The sequence below is a fragment of the Typopeltis vanoorti genome, chromosome 19 (genome assembly GCF_054136105.1).
Source record: "Typopeltis vanoorti isolate ZY-2024b chromosome 19, IOZ_Tvanoo_1.0, whole genome shotgun sequence".
Taxonomy (NCBI): domain Eukaryota; kingdom Metazoa; phylum Arthropoda; class Arachnida; order Uropygi; family Thelyphonidae; genus Typopeltis; species Typopeltis vanoorti.
Window position 1 is genome coordinate 61,798,354 of NC_143567.1, and position 20,805 is coordinate 61,819,158.

The 20,805-nt window shown below is 35.5% G+C and overlaps 1 protein-coding gene across 1 annotated transcript in view; it reads left to right on the forward strand.

Annotated features, from left to right (window-relative positions):
• The window catches only part of LOC150096172 (nucleolar pre-ribosomal-associated protein 1-like), a 191,485-nt gene that overhangs the window by 11,004 nt on the left and 159,676 nt on the right, over window positions 1-20,805 (forward strand). Inside the window, exons 2-3 of the mRNA XM_090409629.1 lie at window positions 1,349-1,491; window positions 15,503-15,790. Of these exons, the coding sequence (XP_090265755.1) occupies window positions 1,349-1,491; window positions 15,503-15,790 (431 nt within the window). The remainder of the gene's footprint in view (window positions 1-1,348; window positions 1,492-15,502; window positions 15,791-20,805) is intronic.

Below are 20,805 nucleotides of genomic sequence, written 5' to 3' on the forward strand. Positions count from 1 at the left end.
AAATTAATTGTTTCTGATCCCTCTCAACATGTTGACTAGTAATACTATCCTTGTTCCTTATAATAGGGCATCTTAGAAAAAATAGCCAGAACTATAAAAAAAAAGTACAATCTTTCCACGGCTTTCAAATGCTGTCTAAATCCTGTCTACCTTCATCTACTCTCCCAAGGATCCTCTCCCTTCTCTTCAGTTCCAGGTGTTTTACAAAGTTCCTTGTTCCTGCAAAACTGGGAGATCTGCTAACATCAGCCTAGAAGGGAAAAAAAAAAAACATAAACCACCATAAGTCAGGGTTTGTTAACCATGCATTGGATTTTTTGCACAGAATCAAATGAAAAAAAATATATATATATTATGCTTTGCCACAAAAAATGCAAATTTGAAAGACTTTTTTTAGAATCAGCAGCGGAATTAAAAAGTTGATTTAATCTTAATAAATATGGTTATAACCCAACACAGCTAAGGCTAGCCAACAACGTACACAGAAGGCACCCCGCATAGGACTTTAGGCTTTTGGTCTAATGTTTTACACTTAGTATTTGTGCAAATTTGTATGTTTTTGCAATTTTAATATTGTTTCCTGGTGCTCAGTTACTGAGATGAAAAATAGGAGTGATTAAACGTGCTAATTATTTATATGTGCTGTATTTATTCCATTTAACCCCATAATAAATTGAAACCTGAAACCAGCATATAAGTCCTAAATAAGGTTACAGTAAAGTAGTTTTAAGCATCTTACCGTGAAAGTCTCCAAGCATTTTGTACTTTGAGGCAGCTCACATGTTTAATTTGTGGGGAGGCAGAGTTGTGGCAGATTCTAAATGCTTCTTAGATAGTGAATGATGAAGATGTTTAATCAAATTCAGTAGTCTTATTGTTCTAATATGATCAGAAATACCAGAGTAGCTGGACATATTTTTTATAAATCATGTTTAAATCTGTATTGAGTTCTGACAAGTGATAAACTGATTTGGAGGAAAATTGTTGATAATTAGTAATAATGTAAACTTAAGCATGTGGTGCCATCACAGTTTTCCGTTATGCTCTATGAGGGTACATATCAAGAAATTGATGATGATGAATCTAGATACCTCTTCTATACACTTGCTTTATCCATTGAAGCCCAAAAGATAATGAATTTTGTTTCTTAATTAAAGTAAGTGTCTTAAGTCATACAGGTTAGTTTTCTGTTTGGGTTTCAAATAAAATAAAACATTATCTCAGTACTCTGTTTGCCTTCCCCTTTGTGTGTCTCTTATTATATCTTTGTATCTGTAAAAATGACTTTGAGACGTGTATAATGGATAGCAACTTTTTGTATAAGTTTTTATTTATTTATTTATTTTAGCATTGTCAAACTTTGTGGAAGCAGCAGAAAAGTACCAGTCTGGAAGCTCTGAAGATGATATTATATATGAATATATTTCTCAATCAAAAACATGTTCGGAAATTTTCAGCTTTTTGACTAACAGAAGAACAGTTCCATCTGAGGTAACCAAAGTTTAATATTTACTTTCTTGTAAGCCACTGTGTTTCACTCATATCTTAATAAGAATCATTTTTCCAATTATTATGCAGCATAATAATTGGAAAATCTCCGCTTGGTGTCGCACTGATTAGATCGTCGACTGTCGAGAGCTCCTGAAAAGATTAGTATTATTTTGTGTTAACATTAGATATTTTACTAGAATTTTAAGTAGTATTGTTTGCTTTTTGTTTCTTGGTGTGTCTGTACAATTTTTGCGTGTTTTCTGTTATTTTAATTATTATTTTTAAGAAAAGATAGCGTACACATGGCACCGATAAAGAAAAAAATGGCGGCCAGATCGCCATGTTTGTTTAAGAGTTTTGATGTAAACGAATTTATGCAATGTGCTGTCTGTGAGATGTATGCCTTGCAAAGAGCGGTGGGAGTCTGGTTAGAAAGTGATAGTGGAGTTAATATGTGTAAAAAGTGTAAAGAGAATGAGGACTTCAAGCGTGTTTCGTGTGTCGAGAGCGATATCGTGAACGATAGTCAGAATGTAGAAAATGGCGGTGTGCTAGAGAATTGCGTGGTAGTGCCAGATAAGTTTGAGAGCATCGCCGAAAATGTAAATGAAGGTAGAAACACAGAAAGAATGGATGATTTGATCGATAATGAAAATGGTGAGATAAATGCGAGTAGCGAAATTGCCCGTTTGAATGGTGCCATACACAGAGCTAAAAGACAACTGGAGCGTGTGGAAAAATGTGTGTTGAACGTACCGACAAATAACCGGCGAAAGTCTGTGACGGCAAATAATAGAATGTTCACAAACGTCAATAAAATGAAGGAGCGAGTGCTGTATGGGGATTCGCTATTAAGAGGCGTAATAATTGAGAGTTTAACGAAGTCGTACCAGCCGGGTGCGAACATAAAGGACGTCAGTGAATCTATTCGACTGCAAAAACAGAGGGTGAAAGAGATGATAATCGTGGCAGGAACGAATGATTTGAAAGAGGACAAAATGGAAATGATAGAGGATGTGAGGGAGTTGTTTGAGGTAGCAAAAGAGAAGAGTGAGAGAGTTAGGATGGTGAGTATCTTACCGTGATATGACAGTGAAGTGTTTAGAAGGAGGGCCATAATTGCCAATGACTTTATGCGTGGGTTATGCATGGAGAGTGGTGTGGAATTTGTGGATGTGTGGAATGAGTTCGATGGGCGAAAGGACTTATATAAGATGGATGGATTGCATTTGAATGGAGTTGGTGTACGGAGACTTGAAAGAGTGTTGATGAATGATGTGGAAGTGGATGTACAGACTCAGGGAAACTAGATTTATTAAGAGGGGGGGGAGTAGATATGCAGACTTTAGGGGGGCAGTTAAGTGTATGAATGAGTATATTATGCCCGAGCGAGTACGACGGACAACAAATCAGAATGGGATAGTTAGTATAAGGCACCAAAGTAAGGATGGAACAAATGGGCTTCTGCGATTCATGTACACTAATGCCAGGAGTATTAGGAACAAGAAGGAAGAGTTTTTGGTCATGGTTGGCACTTCCAGGCCACAGGTTGTCGGTATTAGTGAAACATGGCTGACAGAAGATGATAAAGCTAGTGGGATTGAATGCGACGGGTATAGCGTGTTCAGGAGTGACAGGGTGAATAAAAAGGGGGGAGGAGTGTTATTGATGATAGCTGATGATCTTCAGCCAAGGAGTGTAGAAGTTGAACTGCATGATGGGGAAAAAAGCACATTTGAGGCTGTTTGGTGTGAGATAGAATCCAGCAGAACAAAATATACAATTGGGTGCTGCTATAGACCGGGTGATGGAGTGGATGGTGGGGATAGTATGCATAAGCAAATAGAAGAAATGAGTGGAAGGAGGGTAATTATTATGGGTGATTTCAATTATGGTAACATTGACTGGAAAGAGGAGAGGGCACATGGGAGGAAGGAATTGGATTTTATGCGGTTATTAAGGGACAACTATCTACGGCAACATGTATTGGAAAATACCAGGGGCAGAGAGTGCTGGACCTAGTAATTGCAACCGAGAATGTAGCTGTAACGAACATGACCATGTTGCCACCAATTGGTGAGAGTGACCATAAGGTCATGACTTGGGAGGTGGCTGAAGGAGTCGAATTTACAATTAAGACAGGGTACATGTGGAATTACTGGGCTGGTAAGTATGACAAGCTTAGGTGTGTGCTTGGCTCAATGCCATGGCATGTAAAACTGCAAGGGCTGGATGTTGATAGTGCATGGGAGGTGGTTAAGAACTGTTTGCAGGAGGCAATGGTTGACTGTATACCAAGAGTCCGAATAATAAATCAAGTAGGGGTTAAATGGATGAATAACACTATTAAGCTTGAGCTGCAAAAAAAGAAACAATTGTGGAGGGAATTTAAGGAGAAGAGTGACCATCAGGCGCAGGAACAGTATAAAGCTCAGGCCAGGATGGTAACAAGGGTGGTAAGAAAAGCAAAAGCAGATTACGAAAGGAAATTGGCCACGCAGGCTAAAGAGAATCCCAAACAGTTTTTTCAATATGTTGCAAGTAAAAGGAAAAATGCTCATGGTAGAATGATCTTAAAAAATGCTGAGGGTAGGGAGGTAACCGAATCAGTCGATATTGTGGAATTACTGAGCGAGCACTTTGCAAGAGTATATCATCCAGGTGGTGACTTTGCAGGAATGGAAGAACCAACAGCTTATACTGGAATTGTGATGAATGAAGTAGGGGTAAGTAGTCAATTACAGAACCTCAATGTCAATACATCTGTGGGATTGGATGGTATATCAGCTCGTGTCGTAAGTGAAGCGGCCAAAGAATTGTCAGTGCCCTTGACCATTTTGTTTAATTTGAGCCTCAGGACTGGGTCAGTCCCAAGGGGGTGGAAAGAGGGGAAAATAGTTCCACTGCACAAAGGTGGTTCCAAGGCTGCTGTTGAAAATTACCGGCCAATCAGCATAACAGGAATCATTATCAAGGTCTTAGAGAAAATAGTCAAGAGGAAAATACAAGATTGGATAGAAGAAAATGGGATACTGTATCGGGGACAGCATGGTTTTGTGAAGGGTAGGTCATGCCTCAGTAACTTGCTCACGTATTATAACACAGTGACGGCTGAACTGGATAAGGGTAATGGGTTTACGGTGATTCTACTGGACCTTGCCAAGGCTTTTGACAGGATACCACATTGAATTCTAATCAGTAAATTGCAGCATATGGGAATGGACATAGGGTTGGTGAGATGGATAGGAGGGTGGTTGACGGAGAGATATCAGAGAGTGGTTTACTCAGGAGTAGAGTCCACAAGGATCTGTTCTTGGACCACTGCTGTTTAATTTGTTCATAAATGATATAGGAAAGGATCTGAGAGGAACAGTTCATTTGTTTGCGGATTATGCGAAGTTGGGTAGGGCAATAGTGAATGCAGATGACGTCAAAATTTTGCAGGATGATTTGGATAGATTGGAGGTCTGGGCCAAGGAGAATGGATGTCAATTTAATGTGGCAAAATGTAAGGTTATGCATTTTGGGGTGAAAAGATTGGCGGCAGTTTACTGCATTGGTGGAACCGTGCTCCAGGAAATTGATGAGGCACGAGATTTAGGAGTGTTGGTAGATAAGGAATTGAAGTTTAGGGGACACATTGCAAAAGTGGCCAAATCAGCTCATCAAATCACTTGGTTGCTGAAGAATACGTTGACAAGCAGAGACAAGCAGGTTATTGTTCCTCTGTATCGAGCCTTGATAAGACCCCATCTAGACTACTGTGCTCAGATTTGTTCACCTAGGTTTCTTCTTGATGGGGAGGAGGTGGAGAGGATCCAGAGGCGAGTGACCAAGATGATAGCAGGTCTGTGGAATGAACCGTATGAGAACAGGTTGAGGATTTGTGGGTTGCAAAAATTGGTTGATAGGCAGAGGAGGGGAGATATGATTGAGACATTCAAATTATTGAAGGGTTTCTATAAAATTAATTCAGAAGATATTTTGAGAACAGGGCTGGTTGTGGGAGGACTAGGGGACATCCATGGAAACTGGGCAAAAGTGTGGTTAGTAAAGGTGTTAGAGCTGGGTTCTTTACTTTTAGAGTAGTGAATGAGTGGAATGCGCTCCCTGAGTCTGTGGTGGATGCTGTGACAGTGTTTAATGAGTTTAAGGCGAGGTATGATAGATTCTGTATGAATGTCAAATAGTTGTGATGAATATGATTTGGGGCCTCCCTCGATGAGTCTAATGACTCCCTGGAGTTGCCCGTAATAATAGTAATAATAATATGGTCAGTTTTCTAAAGTAGTGGAATAATCATAATTTTAGTTTGCCTGCAAACCAGAATCAGGAAGCTTTTCGGTAGACATCCCATAGAACGCTTTGGGATTTCTCCTCTTAAAAGTTTGATTGTCTTCTCTTGAGAGTTTGTTTGTTTGTTTCATTGAGCTCTATCTCCTTTGCTGTGTGCTAGTTTTGAAAATTTTAGAAAAACATAAATTGTTTTTCTAAAATTTTAACATCATTAATTTGCTAGAACTTGAGTAGATCTTTGTTGTGCTACTGAGATGAGATAAATTTTATATTTACCATGTGATGGTTAATAAATATATATTTCTAAGTTTACTAGCTTACTGTGATCACATTGGGCTGAAAGTATTATCTGTTTTCTACTGATTGCATTTAAACTGTATTATATATATTTATTGCTTTAAAGCAATGACCACTTAATGCCTAATATAGTTATGGGTCTAAATTTTAGTATTCCATTTATTGACAAACATTTCACTTGCAAGAATGAAATGGTATTTGCCTTTCAGTTAGAAAGTCTCTGATTCAGATGTTTTCTAGAACTCAGCAACTTCTATAAGGACTTTTTATCTGAAAGGTGAGTCATACAGGGTGTCAAGATTCATCATCATCATCATCATCAAATTCCTGCCATGTACCCTCAAGGGGTGTACAGGATATGACAGTACTACATGAAAAAATTACATCATTACTAACTTCCTATCTACAATTTTCCTCCAAATCAGTCTGTTACTTGTCAAGACTCCAACATTATCAGATCTTATATTTCTATCGTCTAAGGCACCTTGTACCGTATCAATCCACCTATATCTTGGTCTTCCTCTGGGTCGTTTTCCTGCCAACCTGGCAGAGAACACTTGTTTTGCTAATCTTTCCTCTCCCATTCTATTTAAGTGACCATACCATCTGAGATTAGCTCTGCTAACGCATTCCTGGATGCTGACAATGTCAAGTTCTTTCCTAATATCCTCATTTTTAATATGATATTGCCATTGATGCCATCTGTTCACGCCTCTAATCTTTCTCAGGACTCTCATATCTGCGGTCTCTAGTCTTTGGTCAAGTGTTTTACTTCTGACCCAGCTCTCAGATCCATAAGTTAAAATTGGTTTGAACACAGTCTTGTATACAGCTAATTTAGTGTTCCGACAAATTTCTTTCTTATTCCATATGAATTTATTCAATTGACTTCCCACCATACCAGCTTTGCTGATTCTGTTGTCTATTTCTATATTTAGTTTACCATCTTCAGTAAAAATTGTGCCTAAGTAGCTGAAATGTTTTACTTGTTCCACAGGTTCTCCATTCACAACACAGTTGACATTTTCAATGATTCTGCCTATTTTCATTGTCTTTGTCTTTTTATTGCTGACCTTCATACCATATCTATTACAACAGCTATTCAATTTAGTCAGAGAATCCTGCAGACTTGTAGCGGATTTATTTAGAAGTATAACATCATCCGCATAAAGCAAAGAGCTGACATTAACATCTCCAATTTTGATATCAGGTTTAATACCACATTCCTTCATAATGTGATCCATATAGATAATGAATAACAGAGGGGATAATGTACATCCTTGTCTCACACCAGATTTAACATTAAACCATCTTCCTGTACTTCCTTCAATTCTAACTGCTGACTCACAACTCAAATAAAGACTAAGTATTGCTTGATATAATGCCCCATTGACACCATATAACTGCAGCGTATTGAATAGCTTCTCTCTTGGCACCTTGTCATATGCCTTTTCCAAATCGACAAAACTTAAATACAGATCTTTGTTATATTCCCATGCTTTCTCGACTATTTGTCGTAAGGTGAAGATCTGATCCTGACAGCCTCTATTTGGCCTGAATCCAGCTTGTTCTTCACCAAGCTTTTCTTCCACAATTCTTCTCAACCGTTTCTCAAGTATACTTGCATAGATCTTGCCAGGAACACTCAGTAGGGAAATACCTCTGTAATTCTCACATTCAGTTTTATTTCCCTTTTTATATATGGGTACTATGAGAGCTCTACTCCAATCATCGGGAATTCGTCCCTCTGTCCAGGCTTTCTGAACTATGCAGTGCAGCCACTGTAAGACTCTTATACCACCATACTTCAGCATTTCTGGTCGAATATCATCTACTCCTGCTGCCTTTCCGCATTTCAAGCCTTTGATGGCTTTTTCTACTTCAAGTATGGATATGTATTCCTGACTGCATGCCTGGTCAGTGTTTTTTATCACTGTGCTGTCATCACTGCTTGTTTCATTTAGCAGTTTTTCAAAGTAATTACTCCATACTTCAAGGATATCTTTTTCTCCTGTTTTCATTTCGCCTTTATCATCTCTAATTCCTTTTACAGCACCCTTTCCTCCATTCCTAAGCTTCTTCAACAACCTCCAGAATATTTTGCCACCTTCTTGATATTTATTTTCTATATTCTTGCCAAAGTCCTCCCATGACTTTTGTTTAGCTAGTTTTACACACTGTTTAGCTTTCTTACATTTGTCTCTGTATTCTGTAAGAGTAAAAGCTGACTTATTTGCCAGGAACTTTTGATATGCTTTCTTCTTTTCCTTCACTGCCTCTTTAACTTCCTGTGTCCACCAGGGAGTTCTGATTTTTTTATCCTTGCACACAACCTCACCACATGCCTCTCTGGCAGAATCAATCAATGTTTCCTTCAGAGTTTGCCACTGAATCTCGAAGGTTTGATTCCTGTTCTCAAACTCTTTCATTTTCTTTTCAATAATATTTCTGTATTTTAGTCTACAGTTCACATCTGAGAGCTGCTCAACTTTTATTCGCTTTAAAACTTTCTTACATGTTATTCTTTTCAATATGAAATTCAATTTTATCCTGCTCAAGACTAAATAGTGATCACTTCCAATTTCAAATCCTCTGTACACTCTGGTGTCCTGCACCAGGGAGAAAACATCACTATCAACAATAACATAGTCAATGAGACTTTTCTTATTCCTAGCCTCTTCTCTCCATGTGAATTTGTGCACATTTTTATGTTGGAACATGGTGTTAGTAATAACCAGTCCATGTCCTGAGCAGAAATCCAACAGATATTTGCCATTATTATTAGCTTTGCTCTTTTCTCCAAATTTTCCCAAAATATTTTTGTATGTCTCACAATCATTTCCTACTCTACTATTTAGATCCCCAACAAGGACCAACTTTTCCTTTTTCATTGTGTCAGTTGCTTTTTCTAAAGCCTCAAAAAATTCCTCCACTTCTACCTTACTAGAACCTTCTGTGGGACCATAGGCACAAATAAGTCTCATTTTCCAGTTCCCCATTCTCATATTTGCCCACATTACTCTACTTGAGACTGACTGCCATTCAAGAAGATTAGCCTCGTATTTTGTGTTGAATACTATGGCTACTCCTTCTTTTCCTTGATTGTCATTGCCTGAATATAACATTTTGTATTTATTGCTCAGAAAGATCTCACCAGTTTTGGTCTTTTTTGTTTCAGTCACCCCTATTATGTCGATCTGGTACTTATCTAATTCCTCAGCTAGCTCCATTTCTTTGCCATTCAGGCTTCTTACGTTGATAGTACCGATCTTTAACTCTGGTGATGTTGAGTTGGGGTTTGTTTTCAGATTTGTTCCAGTAGCTGACTTTTCGCTGTTCGCCCTGGTTCCCTGGCGAAAACAACGGGGGCCTTGTTTAACCGGGCGACGCCCCAGCCGGCATGAAATTTTGTCATGTTGTACCATCATTTTTTATTTTGGTTTAACCAATAAGAATACAATTTGGTCGGCTAAATCCCAAATTGCCAGCCCATCCTCGTTCGTTCAGTATCAAAGTAGATACCCAACAGGGTGCACCACGAGAAGGTGAGGATTGGACATTAGGTCAGAAGCCCTGGTCGGTTCTCCGCATTCCTTTAACGGCTATGTGGAGGTCTCCTCTCAGTTATACAGCTTTGACCCTTAAGCACCCCGTGTCAAGATTCCTCTTCTCCAAATCTTTGGTTGAACATACACAGAAACAAATTGGTCAGAGAATAAATAAACAAATGCATGCACGCACGCACACGCACACACACTCTCTCTCTCTCTCTCTCTCTCTCTCTCTCTTCAGTCATAATTACACCCAAACAAAAGATAACGATCTTATATAGTATATTATACATATATGATTTGTTACATGATTTCTTAATGAAGTATGACATGTGCCAACTATATTTCATATTAGACATCTTTTGTATTTACTAATGAAAAGGTGAAAATAAAACCAGGAATGCTTAAGTAAATTAAATTTCATATAATCCAGATATTAGAGGATAATAGTTACCTTTACCTTCATTCTGTTTTTTTTTTTTTTTTTTTTTTTTTTTTTTTTTTTTTTTTTTTTTGTGAATCCATCTTAATCATGGATACATGTTTTTCCAGTGTCACTTCTGATATTGAAAACGTTTTACAACAATTTATAGTCCAATGTTTAATAGTACGTATCGATAGTTTCATCTGGATTTATAAGTTCTGTTAGAATAATATTTTCATTGTCCCAAATGATTCACTAAGAATATTAAACCTGACACTTTGGGACACCCTGATTTGTGTTTTGGGGGGGAGGGAGTGATTTATCCTTTTTCTTGAGATTGCCTTGGATTCTCACTTTTAAGTGCTAGGTCTGTGTCATCTCCATCCAGGAGGTTGACTATCATGGTGTGACTCATGGCTGACTACTAGTTTGAGGAAAATATGGTTAGGACCTTATCTCTTCCAAGGTGGTTATGCTACTCATTTGCAATAAATTTTCTGTAAATTTTGAGGTTGGCAGGTTTTGCATCATACACACTCTAGTTTTTTTTGTGAATTTCTACTGACTTTTGAATGTAGAAATTCACAAATTTCTACATTCAAAGTAGAAATGCCCAGAAGGTTAGCGTAACTACACTAGTTATGCTAACCCTCTATCTCTATCCAATCTATTTGTTAATAGGCATGGAAATATGGGTTAACTGTATTTAAATTTTTTGTTTATTGGCTGGTTAGGATGTTTCAGATTCATACCCATCATGGCATGAACACACACACGCACTGATCAATGATATCTAGATGCCTGCTCATGACAACTCCCACTTTAATATGAAAAGCATTAATATGAAGATGGCTCACCCTTTGCTGTTATAACAGTCTTCAGTATTCTTTCCACTATATTTTGGCATGTTCCTGCTGTAATTCCCTTCTATTCTTTTAGTAGAGCATTAGTGAGGTCATTCATTCATTTAGCCTGCTGCATAGTTGGCATTCCAGTTATTCTCAACCCCATTGAATACTTGTGGGTGTTCAATGGGGTTGAGATCATGGCTCTGGGCATACCAGTCAAGTTCTTCAACACCATTGTCATCAAACCATTCTTGCATAGATCTTACTTTGTGGATGGGGTTGTGTTGTGTTGATACAGAAAGGGCCTTCCTCAAACTATTGTGATAAAGTTGGAAGCACAGGATTGTCTCAGTGTCATTATAGGCCACATCATTAAGTTTCCCTATTGCTAGAACTAGGAAGAGGGAGCAACCCAAACCATGAAAAGTCCCAGATTATGATGCTTCCTCCACTAAACTTCACAGTTGGCACAACTCATTCGGGCAAAGGTAGTTCTCTGGCATCTGCCAAGTGATTTTTTTTTTCTGTATGCTTCAACACTTGGCAGTCTCGTTCTGCAATTTTATGTGGTTTACCCGATTGTGATTGTGCTGTTGTTGCTCCTAGGAGCACTTACAGTTGATCAGGGTTGCTGCTGCATGGCAGAAATTTCTTGAACTGAGTTATTGCAAAGGTAGGATTTTATGTTAGTGCCACCTCAAAAGTCACTGAGCTCTTCAGCCCAACCCATTTACTGTTAATGTTTGTCTGTGAAGATTGCAAGACTACTTCTTTTTATGCCTGTATGTGTGAGAGATGGTGGTGATGTTATATAGCTATATTCACTATTATGAAGGGGTGTCCAGATATTTTTGATCAGATAGCATATATACATACACATTATGTATATTAAGTTACTATCTGTTTCCTTCTAAATAAATTTGACAAATAGTCATATAAGTAGAATTACAAACAATAAATAATAAGTATTTTTGCATGTATATTTAATCTTTAAATTCTTACTGAATGCAATTGTAGTTATATGGCATTCTAGAAATTAAATGATATGAGCTCAAAGAAAATAAATTGTATTTCTCATCCTCTGACTTTTACAACAGTCAGTTTCGCTCACCCTAAGTCTTACCTGTCAGATTCCGTAGATCACAATAACAGAAATTGAAGATTTCACTTGACTAGTTACTTTCATATATCTTCTTTCAGCAAGTAAGTTTAATGAAGAGTATCTCTTTTTAATTTCTGAAGTGTATGAAGATTATTGCTCTCATAGTACAAGTTCAACATGTAATTTCAGTTTCAAATGAGGTGGATTAAAATCCATTTTGTATTTCTTCTTTCTTTATGGAGAGCATTTATCATACTCCCAGTTACCACAAGCATATATTAGCACTCATTGAAAAAATGTTGATACATTCTATATTAATTTCTCTGTCCTTTATTGGAAAGTAGGTAAAGATCTATGTGAAAAAATCTTCCACTGCTAGAATTCATCTAGCTTGTTTCTTTTTCTGTGCCTCTCTCTCTCTCTCTTTTTTTTTTTTCTAGCTAGCATTTTTCAAATCCAGGTAACAGCTATTCCAGAATAAGCAGTGCATAATTAAGTGATAACATAGCTGTTGTAACTGCAACGATTACATGCTAACAATAACATAAAGAAAAAATATTATAATGAGACATAATATACATATTCAAAATTGCATATTGTACTTGATTAGTCACTTAAATATATTTAATTTCTTTATATTATTATTATCATTATCATCTGAGACCTCCAGGGAGTCAAGGACTCATTGAGGGAGGCTATAAATCACTCAAATCAGCCTTCATATCTTTTCTTAAATTCATTCTCACTAGAATGAATTTAAGAAATTCATTATAATGAGATATACTACTAGATATATACTACTCCTGAAGGCAAACTCTTCCACTCACTCACTCACTACTCTGAGAGAAAAACCTAGCTCTTACCTGTTTCTTGGCTGCAAACGAACTTAACTTCCATGGATGCTCCATGTTCTCTTCCCACCTTCCATATAATGAAAAATTTCATAAGACGATATCTTATAGCACCTTTAGAAGTTTATATACCTCTATTATATCACCCCCCCTCTTTCTCCTGTTAACCAGTCTGTAATCAACATACTCCTGATCTGTCCTCATAATCTAAATCCCATAATCTGGATATAATCTTTATAGCTCTTCTTTGCACCCTTTCCACAGTTTCTTTATCCCCTTGGAACCTGGGAGACCAAATCCAGGCACAATAATCCAGATGCAGTCTTATCAAGGCAAAATGACTTCCTTATCCTTACATGTCAAGGTTCACTTCAACATCGCAGTTATTCTCTGAGTTGTATTTGCAACTTTTGCTATGACTTTTGAACTTCAAATTCTTATCCACCATTACTTCAAGATCCCTAGCCTTATCAGTTTCTTGTAACATAACCCCCCATTAATATAATATACTGCTAGAAATCTCATGATGCCAAAATGCAAAACTTGTATTCATTTGCATTAAACTGACAGTTATTTTCGTTTGCCCAAATTTTCATCCTATTCAAATCATTTTGTAAGTGCTGGATATCAGTAGCATCCCTGATCACCCTGCCTATCTTTGCATCATTGGCAAACAATTGCACATCTCCTGTTAGACCCTTTCTAATGTTATTAATGTGTAGATTGAACAAAAGTGGCCTAAGAACTGAACCTTGTGGCACACCACTTGTCACCTTAAATCTCACAGATTCACACCCACCATTACCACTTTTTGATATCTGTCTGTCAACCATCCACCGATCCAAGTCAAGAGTTTATATTCCAATCCCATATTCTCTGGTTTATGCAACAGCCTTTCATGTGGTATCCTATCAAATGACTTAGAAAAAGGCAATATTATCATAGTGTATCCATTCTCTTTATCCAACTTGGTTTTTAACATTGTTATAAAATATGAGCAAATTGCCAAAACATGACCTTCCTTTTGTAAACCCATGCTGTTCCTAGTAGAATATAGCTTGTTTGTCTACACATTTCTGTATGCAAGTTCTTACCAACTTCTCTAAAATCTTCACTACTACACCAGAGATGCTGATAAGTCAGTAGTTGGATATATCAATTTTTGCACCACTCTTGTACAAGGGAGCTATCATACATTCCTGTGGTATCATTCCTGATCTGAGACTCACGTTATACAAACATGTCAAATGCCTGGCCAATTAGGCTGAACATTCCTTTAGCAAATGTGCTACTAATATTCCATCTGTCCCTATTGCCAAATTCTTATCCAGGGTATGCAACATCTCTTCAACCTCGTTTTCATGAACCTCTAACTCTTCATCCAATGCATCATTAGCACTTTGCACCATGTTACATACACTTGGTTGATATATCTTAGCAAAGTGAGCACTCATTAATTGAACAATCTTATTAGCTTCTGACACTAGAGTACCATCTGCATTCAATAAGGTTATTCTTCCACATTCATTCTTTCTTTTGCTTGTGGCATAATGATAAAATTCTTTTGGATTGCCATTAGCTTGCATAGCCAATTTCTTTTCATACTCCAATTTAGCTTTCCACACAATACTTGTTACTTTTCTAGCCTGAGCTTTATACATTTCATATAAAGAATGAAATATATTTCATTACCAGATAATTATTACTGATAATTTATCGATTATTACTGATTACCCATATTACAAAGAATTATATCTATTACCAGATAATTATGGTAATAGATATAATTATGGCAGTTTCAGTAATATTCTTATATTATTATTGTCTCTGTTATCACCAGGAAATGATTGCTGTGTTTTGCAGTTGTCTAATATATATTATATTGCACACAGGATGTTTCATGCATACTCTGATTGTTGGAACTCACGATTAGCAACATTAATCCAACTATAAATTTATTTGTGCATCATCACAGCTAATTAGTGTTTCATGATGTTACTGATTAATAATTGGAGATTATTAGCTACTGCTAATATTAATAAGTTTAATGTTTACCTGCTACAGACTGTCCACTTTAAACGAAACCTGAACTCTTTTGATAGGTTTGGTAAAGATTGTAAGTAAGAAATTTAATGACACAGTTCATCCTTGGTTTTAATGTCATCTTATTTTAGCTATAAAACAAAAGAATTTTTAAAACATACCAAAATCTCTTTTCATATTTTTTCACTGAAATATTTTAACAGTTTTTATGGACTCAATTTAACTCTAAATGTTATAATTATATTACAGCCTATAATATAAAATCTGTGTTAATGATTTGAGTTTATAGGTGTAATTTGCAACATTGCTTGCTGTTGCTGCTTCTGTATTTATCTGTGCTTGCACTGTCCAGTATACTTGAACATATGCACAAAAAAAGTACATGTGTACATAAGAATCTCTTGAAGAATAAAGAGGTGTTTGCTGGTTTCAGGTTGAAAATGTAATTTTTTTTTTTAGGACAACTATTCTTACATTCAGATAGCTTTAAAAATCTGTTTGATATTCATAATTGATAATTGTGTATTTTTGTTTTTAATACTTGTATGATAATGTGATATGAATCTTTTAAATATCTTTATTTTTTTTATTTTTTTCAGGTTACTATTGTTTTTACAGCACTCCAAAAAATACTCCTCCGTATTGCAGATGACATGCAATTATATAGATCTGTTGGTATAACTACTGTTCAACAATTAATGAAGACTCATATTAACACCTTTTATTATATGATGAATCCTGTGAGGAAATCAGGTCATATTAAAAGTGCTGTAATCTTACTGACTGTGATGACATCCCTAGGTCCTATAGCAGCCCAAGAAGTGGTAACTTATTTTAATCCTTCTCCTGAAATTCTCCACCACATGCTTAATCGAAGGAATATGAAGGTAAATTTTAAGAAAGTTAACTGGAATATAAAATTACTTTATATGAAATATAAATTCAGTTTTATATGAAATATAAAACAATATGAGAATACAAAGGAATATCTGTAGTGTGCATTCCAGATAAGATATATATGCAGGCATGCTTCAGAAGAGGCTAAGAAAATTGTGGAAGAGAAACTTGGATAACTGCAAGTTAGCTTTAGGGCAAATAAAAGATGTTAGGATCAGATTTTCACTTTAAAACAAAAACAAATAGTTAAAAAACATGGGAATATAACAAGGATTGGTATTTAAGTCTTAGATAATGAAAAAACATATGAGTGCCAAGCGAAAAGCTGTTCAAAATGCATTATGTGATATTAAATATCATATAGCATGTACCTGTCAAATCATACAGTTATATCCACTGTTTTTTATTATCTATATTGATCACATGAAGGAAAGTGGCACGAGGCATGATATCAAAATTAGAGATGTTAATCTCAGTTCTTTACTTTATTCAACGTTATACTCCTAAATAAATCTAGTACCAGTCATCAGGATTCGTTAACTAAATTAAATATAACTGCTTTTAACATATTTGGTATGCAAAATAGCGCCTCCGTAGCGCAATTGGAAGAACGACGGTACATTGCGCCCTTCGATTGGAATAGGCCTAAGTTCGATTCTCGTCGCGACGGGAGGAATCTTTATCTGGTCGATTTCAATCGAAGGTGAGTTAGCCGATCTCATACGGAGGTAGCAGGGTTTTTTCTCCCGGAAACTCGGGTTTTTCATCCCGCATACATACAAATCGGCCCTTCAGAACACACGCAATTTACAGACAAAAATTACTAGTTGTGGTGGTGTTGGAGGTGGGCGGCAGATGGCGTTGATAGAGATGATGATTCGTAGTAGAGGTTAGGTGCAGAGACAGTTGTAGATGTCCTCCCACGATGAGTCTTCGGACTCCTTGGAGGTATCAGGAATAATAATAATAATAATAATAATAATAATAATAAAATCTGCATACCAAAGCAGTAAATAGACAAAGACTCTGAACATAGGGAACATTGAACATAACTGCATCATGAATAAGAAACCTATAGAAGTAAAACATTTCATTTATCTATGCACAAGTTTTTGTGAAGATGGCAAAGTAATATGGAAATAAATAAGAGAATAAGCAAGACTGGTATTGTTGGAAGTCAACTGAATAAATTTGTATGGAATATAACAGAAATCAGTCAGAACACTAAACTAGCTATATACAAGACAGTATCCAAACTAATTTTAACTTTGGATCTGAGTTGAGTTTGAATTGAAACTGTTGATCAAAGGCTGGAGACCACATATATGAGGGTTCTGAGAAAAATTAGGGGAGTAAACAAGATGGCATTGATGGCAAAATCATATTGAAAATGAAGATGTTAGGAAATGATGCTAGAACTTGACATCATGATATTCAGGAATTCTAACATACAGTGACATGCAATTATATAGCTGTGTGAGCAAGTGAGTGTGCGTGTCTGCAGAATTAATCTCAGGAGGTATAGTTATTTAAACTGATGCTTAATTCTGCCATCCTGGAATCAAAGATTCAAAGGAACCAGGATGTATGTGGATTGATCCAATTAGAAGTGCATTATATAGAAGTATAAGATATGATAATATTAAAGTCCTGACAGGTAATGGACTGATTTGAAGGAACATTGTCTATGGGGAGTAAGTAAAAATTAGTAATAATGATAACTCTTCATGTAGTTCTATCATAGTATCCTATACAACCCTTGAGGGTACATTTGATGATGATGATGATGATGATGAAGAAATTATTTATAGTTGAAATTTCATATTGTTTTTTGCTTGATTGTTACCCTGCAGTCACATAATTTGTAGTTACCCTGCATTACCCTGCAGTCACATTTTTGTTTTGAACAAATAGATGTAATTTTGGTCAGCACTTGCAGCTTATTCTAAGGTGCTTGTATACAGTCACACTTCTGTATTGCTTTTGATTCTGAAAAAATCTAGGTTTGATTCTTGTCACAAGGCGAGTAATCTGTATACAGCCTTTTTTTCAGATGTCCTGCTGTGATGAGTCCTAGGATGCCAAGGGTATCATGATGATGATAATTAGTTAAGCCATTTATCATCATAATGACAAAACAATGATATATCACACTATACCAGATTATTACCAGCAAAGTTGATACAAAATTTGATTTTTAACACTCAAACTGTTTTCAATAATTGTCTTATAAACTAGCAAATAACTTGACATATAGGAATGTATCATATGATAATTAATAACCATAAGATGATTTAGATTTAACTTATGTATGTATTTTTTGTTGGTATAGAATTTTTGCAATAACAAGAAGAGAAACCAGGAAAATCAGAAGACAAGTAATAAGTCAAGAAACAAATGAAGAACCAATATAGCTTAATGATCTAAAGAAAATATTGAAAAAACTGAAAAATAGGAAAGCAACAGGAGAAGATGGAATAAATTTAGAACTATACAAATACAGCTCTAAACCATTTCAATTACAATTAATTAAATTCTTAAACAGAATATGGGAAGAAGGAAACGTTCCACAAGAATGGAAGACAGCAATAGTCCTAAACATGTTCAAAAAAGGAAACAGAAAGATTGCAGAAACTACAGATGAATATCCATATTAAATATGTGCTATAAAATATATCTAGATATAATTAAAAGTAAATTAACACCATGGACCGAGGAAGTTATTGGAGAAGATCAATGCGGCTTTAAGAAAGTAAGGTCTTGCACAGATCCCGCATTTACACTCAAACAAATTATAGAAAAAAGAATAGAATTTAACCTGCCAACATATATGGCTTTTCTGGATTATGAGAAAGCATACAATCGAATTAACAGATCAAAATTAATTAATATACTATGTGAGTTGAAAGCTCCACTAAAGTAATAGCAAATATAATGGAAGAAAGCTAAATTAAAATTAATAATGAAATAAATTTAAAAAAATTAAAACCAGTACAGGTCTCATTCAAGGAAGTGGATTATATATATATATATATGGAAAAAATTTCAAGAGAGTGGAGAAAAAATAAAATCATAGGAATTAAAATAAGAAATAAAGAATTAACCAGCCTTTTGTATGCTGATGATCAAATTATTTTTGTTGAAAATGAAGACCAATTACAGAAAAATCTACATGTATTGAACAAAACAATAGAACAGTATGGCATGAAGATCTCAATAAATAAAACAAAATCAATAGCATTTCAAGGTAAAGAAATTAAAAGATGCAAACCACTCATCCACAACAGAACAACACGTGAACATATTTAAATATCTAGGAAATTGCATAAGCCCCAATGGAGATATTGACATTGTATATAAAGAGCAAAATTCCTAGCAGTCATTGGAACTTTGAACAGACATTTCAGTAAACAGATGTCTAAAACAACCCAAATAAAACTATATAAAACAATAGCCAAACCAATTTTGAAATATGGTAGTGAAACATGACTTGGGGAGAATGAGATAAAAGACAAGTGGAAACTGCAGAAATGAAGTTCCTAAGACTGCTCAAAGTATATAAAGGAATGAACAAGATAAGAAATAAGAAAACAATTATCTATAATTAACATAACATAACATAACACAAACTATAGAAAGAACTGGAAAAACTATGTAGAAAGAATGAATGAGGACAGATAACAAATATTGCCTGAAAATATAAACTAAAGGGACACCGATCAAGAGGAAAATCCAGGAAGAGATGGGTAGAAGATTTTTTAAACCCTTGAAAATGTTACAGACAAACAATTGTCTAATACGAGAACCAAGAAGAAGAAGAAGATAAAATTTTTGCCCTAGTATCGAGGACGTCTTCAGTATGACTTTTAAATTAAACAACAAGAACAAAAACAAGTATATTCATCAGTGAAATGCATAAACTTCAAAAGATTAAAAAAAGATAATGAATAAAAATAAATAAAAATGTATTTAAATTAATTCTGGAATTTGTGATGAAGAACTGTTTCCCATTAGAGGGATAATTTGAGGTCATCATTTCTATTTAAATTTGGTCGATGTAGAAGGTCTCACAACTCTTTGCAATAGACTCCACGAGATTATTACTTTTTTTTTATTATTAATGAGAACCTTAATTTTCTTCCAAAGAACTTGATGTTTGGTGGTGATAGCATAATCTGTAAGTCACCATTGCTCTGGCTCATGGAACTTAACTTAGTGTTAATGTTCATCACAATGCATGGCTGCAGATCTACCTGTTTGGCCAAAATATGATAATCCACACTGGCATGGAATTTAGTATAATCCAGTGTGAGCTAAAGGTAGAAGTTTATCTTTAGCTGAGCCTAGTAAAGTAAATATCTTGTTGATAGGATGGAACGACACTTGTAGGCCAACAGATCTAAGTAGTTTGGCTATACTTCTGAGACACTTTTGACATATGTGTTGGTGACACGATGGACTACCTCTGTATCACTATCATGATGAGAGGCAAATGACAAAAACTATAATTATTATCTTTTTGACATATGTGCCCTTCCATCCTATCAACAGGATATCTACTTTACTAGGCTCAGCTAAAAATAAACTTCAGCCTTTAACCCACCCATGGAATGTATCAAATTCCTTGCTAGTGTGGATTATTGTATTTTGGTCAAACAGGTAGAAATGTATCGATGTACATTTAGGCTACATTAAATTTCATAAGCCAAAGCAATCGGGATTTGCAGAGAATGCTGTCACTACCGGGCACAGTTCTTTGAAAGAAAATTAAGAGTCTCCATAAAAGTAATAATCTCTTGGAACATCTATACAAAGAGAGTTGTGATACCTTGCTATATAGACCGAATCTAAATAGAAACAATGACTTCAAATTATCCCTCTTATGGGAAATAGTTCTTCTTTACAAATTCCAGAATTAATTAAAATTAATTTTTATTTATTTTAATTTATGAATTTTTTTTTTTTAATCTATTGTTGATTATTTTAACTACGACCTTAACGTAAT